The sequence below is a fragment of the Rana temporaria genome, chromosome 12 (assembly GCF_905171775.1).
Source record: "Rana temporaria chromosome 12, aRanTem1.1, whole genome shotgun sequence".
In the NCBI taxonomy this organism is placed as follows: Eukaryota; Metazoa; Chordata; class Amphibia; order Anura; family Ranidae; genus Rana; species Rana temporaria.
This window is the reverse complement of record NC_053500.1, coordinates 66506668-66513029: the sequence shown is the minus strand read 5'-3', so window position 1 is coordinate 66513029 and position 6362 is coordinate 66506668. Positions and strand designations below refer to the sequence as shown.

The following is a 6362-nucleotide window of genomic DNA, read 5'->3' as shown; positions in this document are numbered from 1 at the left end:
AGTCTATTGATGCCAGAATTCTTCTCCCTGAAGGGTGGAAACAACTGAACGGACAGACTCCATGAGGAAGGAGTGAATGTTCAGAAACTGATTCAGACTCTTTAGATCTAGGATAGGTCTGACATCCCCCTTTGGTTTTGGAACTATAAACAGGTTTGAATAGAATCCTGACCCCTGATCCTCTGGGGCTTACTCCAAGATTACCCCTTGGGACAACAGGTTTTCCAAGGCCAATAGTAAAGGCCTTCTTTGTTCTGGATCTTTGGCAATTCTTGATCTCAGAAAACAGGGTGGTGGAAGTTCTCTGAACTCTAGCTTGTAGCCTGAGGACACTGTGGAGGTGACCCACTTGTCCTGAACCTCGTTCCACCAGACGTTTGCAAAATGCAGTAGCCTTCCCCCCACTCGGCCGAGCGTGGGCATCCCTTCATAGGGAAGTTTTTGGGGTCTGTTTAGACCTTGAACCCCAAAGGGGAACGCTGCCAAGTATTTATTGCAGGAAGCCTCGGCCTCCCAATGTTTTAACCAAAGGGACCCGCGCATGTGTACCTGCAGGAAATTTAAGCAAGATGCTTGTTGAACAGAGTTCATAATCGCATCAATCAATCGCAAGCAAAACACAAGGCCTTAGGAAGGTCCTCATAAACCTCAATCTCCTCTGTAGGTAGGAGGGTAATCATCTGCTTCATTTGTTCCTTGAGGAACTGACATACACCAATGGCTGTAACTGCAGGTTGTACTACAGCCTCAGCCATGGCAGAGGAGGCTTTTAATAGGGACTCCAGCTTTTTATCAGTTGGATCCTTAAAACCCTGTGCGTTGTTAATAGGACAGGTCAGGCTTTTGTTTGCACACTAAATATCTGCATCAATAGCAGGTACCCCCTATTTCTTGGTGAAACCTTCCTCCATAGGATAAAGGAGGGAAAACTGCTTAGGAGGAAAAAACTGTTTATCTGGGTGAACCCAGTCGTCATACATTAGTTTATTCAGCAAGGGATGAACTGGAAAGGCGCATGCAGCCTGCGGGGATTTCCGGGATCCCAAAGAAGAAACAGAGGGCCTAGAAGCTTCAGCAGGAGGCAATTTGTAAGTGGCACGCACCATCTCTGCATAATATTGCACCGGCATCTTAAGCGACTGAGAAGTCGCAGGAAACCTCTCCTCCTCTGAATCCTTAGACTGCACATGGTCCTCATCTCCAGAGAGGGATTTTTCACCCTCAGAAGGCTCATCTGAGAGCCAGACCAGATCAAGGGGATCCACCCCATTTTCTGCTATCTTTCAATGAGGTTGTGACAATATTAGCAATCCTTCCTTCCAAACCATCCAAAGCAACTTTTAAAGCGTCCTCGGTGACATATACAGGAGCTGCCTTAGGAGAAGCTGCAAAACCAGACAGGGGCACATGATCATCCTGTGAGGCTGCTATCAGGCTGACAGAGGGGGTGGTAAACTGCAGGCAAGCTCAGAATCCTTAGCCGTACGCAGGGATTTTCTGGTGCCTCTAGTCCTTACTGCAAAGCAAAGGTACTATCCACAAATATAAATGCAATCACTGTTGTGCTATAGTCTTCCAATACACAAAATATCATCTCACTGCACAACCTGATGCCGAGTAGGAGTCTTAGGTCTGCCTGGTTCAATCCACAGGGATGCTTACAGCCCACAGCTCTGTGTCCATGCAGCTTACAGAAGGCTCTGGCACTGAAGCTATTAAACCAGCCTCTTGGCGCCTGCACACAGGTGTCCTGCATTGTGCACGGGCACTAGCAACCACTTTTGGCCCTCCGCGATCATGGTGGGGCCCAAGAGACGAGGAAGAGGGGGGAGAGATTACTGGGGGGCATCTTGTGGACCCCTGTATGCGTATCATGGCAGAGCCTGCAGCGGAAAGAGGATAGTGGTGTTATATTTGACCAACTTCACTGAGCATGTTATCCTGGAAGGCTATGTAAGAAAACACCAGGTTGCACTTACTCCGTCCAGTGGTGAGAACCAGGAAAGACATCCTACTCCAAAGAAGATAATACATAAATACAAATTATCTTCTTCTTACTTACACACCGCAGGAAAGCTACTAAAAGTAGTTCCAGCTTTCACCCATCACGGCGGGCAAGTTGTGCCAACCTTCAGGTTTACCAAGGGTTTTATTAGAGAAAACCTCATACCTGGACCTGTAGAAGACTCTGCCAGAAACTTTTCGTGCCACAGTTGTATTAGTACACCAAAGTTTGGATCCCAGAGCCCAGACCTCCGCAGAGAGACATTACAGGCAAACCTTGTTTCTTCTTACACAAGCAGGGCCGCTGATAGAAATCATGGGGCCCCGTACAGCATACCTGACGGGGCCCCCTTCAGCTCCACCCCTGATCCCTCCTTCAGCCACACCCCTGGCCCCGCCCTTGGCCCCTCCCCAGACGCCGCCTTGAAACAACATGCAGATTTGTCTACAAGTGATATTTATTTTTCTCCAGCCAGTTATAAGTTTTATTATCCAAAATAAATACTGTTTTCAGATGAGAACAGACCTCTTTAATATCAATATGTAATAAAAAAACATTAATGAATAAATGAAGTGGTATTTTCAAAAAATTAGGAAGATTAAACAAATGATAAAGGTGGAAAAAAAACAACAAGCCAGGTCTCGTTAAAGATAGTTTACTGTAGACAACTGGGTAAACATAAGTGCGCCAACAGGCACAAAAACAACAGGAGTCAAACGACCCAAGTTCAGAGTGCAATTGAACATTCACAGTCTGCATATGTGCACATATTTATGGCTTCACCCAAAAACAATGTGAAACACTGACCAGTTTCACTAGTCCTTTCCCATTTTGCCAAAGGTGTTACAAATTTGTAGTGGACATTCTTCGTACCTTTGCTTCAGAAAACTCATTTATAAGGTCTTTAAAGTTTAGCTGTCTTGCAAGTTCATGCTCAATGGACAGAAGAGCCAGACTGTTCAGACGCTGCTCACTCATTGTCGATCGGAGATAGTTTTTTATCAAGGCTAACTTGCTGAATGCTCTCTCTCCTTCTGCAACTGAGAGTGGAAGGGTAGCAAAAATTCTAAGTGCAATACAAATCTCTCCAAAAATCCCTTCAAGCTGCAGCTCATAAATTGAATTTAATAATTCCAAGGGACCCAGCTGATTGGTAAATGTTTCTGCATAGATTTTCCGCAGGAGTTGTAGTTCTGTAAGTAGGGATTCAGTAAAGTCATCACGGTATGTGGAAATCAGCATTTCTGTTGAAGTTTTCAGTTCTTCTTCTGAAAGAGTCCTCAGATTCAAGATGGGAGCAAAGAGCTTGCAGACTTCTTCCATTGATTTAAATCTTTGATCCAGGTCTGAAATTATGACATCCATTGCTGGGAAGAACATATTGACTTTGAAATAAATTTCCACATCCAGATCTTTAACATTTTTATCAGCCTTCTTTTTACGAAGCTGGTGAGCATTCAGTAGCTCCTTGGGAATCTCCATAGAATCAGCAACAACTTTGGACTCCGAGAGTAGAGCTGGCCACTTATCCCGTAGAATCTTCATTTCTTCAGACAAAGCCCTGATGTTGGCTGCACCTATGTCAATAGATACAGACCTGGACTGAAGGATTTTATTCCGTTCCTCAAAACTTTGCAGGACCTTGACCCAGAATGTAGCCAGAACAATTGCACGGAAAGAGGAGAAATAATCTAGCAGCCCTTCCGCTTCAGAGTGTGCAGCACTTGTCAGTTTTTTACTTTTCAGCACTCTTTCCAAAGCTTTCAGAACACTTGGAAGCTTTTGTGCGATTGGCTTTACTGCTTCAATCCTGGAACTCCATCTGGTGTCACTAAGGCCATGTAAAGAACCACCAACTTCATCTAACAAAGCGCTCCATCTCTCAGGACTGCTGCTAAATAGAACATATAGCCTATTTACACTCCCAAAGAAGGTCTTCATTTCAGGGGAACTTGAAGCTGCATGTACACCAACCAGATTTAATGAGTGTGCTGCACATGGACTAAACAACGCTGCGGGATACTTTTGTTGGATCCTGGATCTTACACCTTTAATTTTTCCTGACATGTTGGCTCCATTATCATATCCTTGACCTCTACAGTCTTTGACATCAATGCCATGCTCACACAATCTTGTTAGCAGCATTTCAGCAATTTCTTCACCAGTCTTCTCAAAGAAATCAAAGAATTCCAGGAACCTTTCTTGAATGCCCCATTTTCTTTTCACAAGATCTCTGTGCACATATCGCAGAATAATAACATTCTGTTCCATATGCGATACATCTGGTGTTGCATCACAGATCACTGAAAAATAAATAGATTGTTGCCTTTCAGAAAGCATGACATTCAAAACATGTCTTCCACATACATCGATTAATTCGTTTTGTGTGGCTGATGACAGATAATGTGCAGGTAGACGCTTTCCTTTTTCCTGGCTTTGTTTCACCTTTTCCAAGTGCTCCCTAAGTACACTATCATATTTGGCAACAAGTTCAAGAGTTCCAAGGAAATTACCATTTTGAATGTCTCCAATTCTTTGAGAACATCCTCTAAAAGCCAGATTCCGTGAGGCCAAAAATAAGGTAACATTAAGAAGCCTTTCCAACAGAGCTGCAAACTTTTCTGCTTCTCTTGTCAATTTTCTTTGCATCTCAAAGTCCACACCTTGTCCGCCTATGGACCTCTGTAAAGCTCGCCAACTTAGGTAGTACTTTCGGTGTTGAGCAGAACGTTCATGCTCTGGCAATCGTGTATAAAGTCGATGCCATGTGTTTTTGGAAGGGTCAAAGCCTTCGCTCCTACATAGTATACTCCCATCCTTTCTATGGTAATAATTTGTAGAAAAAGCTCTGCAAGTGATGCAGTATAAAACATGTTTGGAATCACTCCATCGAAGCCAGTCTCTTAAAATCTTCTCACGTCCATTTGAGGATTTTGCATACAAAAGATACTCCGAAAATGAACGTCCATCGCTGTCCAAAGTCATACGATATGCCATTTTTTTCAGATCCTCTTCAGTCATCAATCCAGAAAGCACAATTTGATTTCTTTCTTTGTCTTGAAGATTTTCTGGCCACAGTGCTGGATCTTTCCAATCGACTTTGCACAAATCCATAGTAACAGGACCTGTAGAACTTGAGGCAAAAGAGGAGCTGCATGAAGTTTCTAAATCGCTCAAAATTTCAAAGGGATATGCAATGGAGGAGGTATCTTCTATACTTGCAGCAGACTGGGTGCATGAGGACACACTTTCCTCAGGTAAAACACCCTCAGTGGAGCAGTTTTGAATTTCAAAGGCAGCCATACCCTCTTCTTGCAAATCTTCAGATATAGTGAGCAGCTCACAATGTTGAGAATGGCCCTCAATTGTGTCTGACCTAACATCCATATCTAGTTCTGAGGATTCTCCTTGTTCAACATTAGGTTCCTGGGTAGTTTCTGGCTTCTTAAAATAGTGAAATAATAGGATTTTTTGTACTCACCGTAAAATCCTTTTCTCTGAAGTCCATGGACGGACACAGCTCCTTAAATCTTGACAAGTGGGTTATGTTCCCTGTTTACAGGAGAGGACTAGGCAGAAACATGTTAAATAGTTAAATACATGTTACATTAACAGAGTTGAACAGCCCCGCCCAGGGGGCGGTCCCTCCAGACATAACCCTCCTCACTGCAGCTTGCAGCCTCAGTTCGTAACAAGCAGTACAAACCTAAAAAGGAGGGGTGGGAGCTGTGTCCGTCCATGGACTTCAGAGAAAAGGATTTTACGGTGAGTACAAAAAATCCTATTTTCTCTTATCGTCCATGGACGGACACAGCTCCTTAAATCTTGACAAGTGGGACGTCCCCAAGCAGTGTCAAAAAACGAGGGGTGGGAAATATATCAGTAAAAACAATTTTAACTTCACCCCAAAACAAGCAGAGCTCCTCAACGGAGGAGGTGCAACTTTAAACAGCCGCCGGCAAAAACTAGCGGCTGAAAAAAACATCATAAGATGCACTCACAGCAACCATGTAAGTTCTGGAAAAAGCGTGAACGGACGAGCAAATCGCCGCCTCGCACACCTGTGAGACCGACGCATGATGTCGGAAAAAAAAAAAAAAAAAAACCCAGGAAGCACCAATTGCCCTGGTCGAAAGTGCCGTGACCGGAAAGGGGGGCCCGCCCTTAGGAGCATAGGCCTGTATGACGGCCTGCCCGATCCACCGAGAAATGGTGGTCGACGAGACCGCCAGGCCCTTTTGTGGACCAGACACCGACACAAAAGAGAGTCAGAAGCTCCGAAATGGAGCCGTAGTAGGCTGGTATACCCGCAAAGCGCGTACCACGCCTAAAGTATGAAAGGCCGAAACCTCCTTCG

The 6362-nt window shown here is 44.4% G+C and overlaps 1 protein-coding gene across 1 annotated transcript; it reads right to left on the bottom strand.

Moving 5' to 3' along the window:
- Positions 1-2848: 2848 nt before the first annotated feature.
- Positions 2849-5392, bottom strand: LOC120918352 (zinc finger MYM-type protein 1-like). The gene has a single exon (XM_040329891.1). It carries the CDS (start codon positions 5390-5392, stop codon positions 2849-2851), a length of 2544 nt encoding a protein of 847 aa, XP_040185825.1.
- Between the last annotated feature and the right edge of the window lie 970 nt (positions 5393-6362).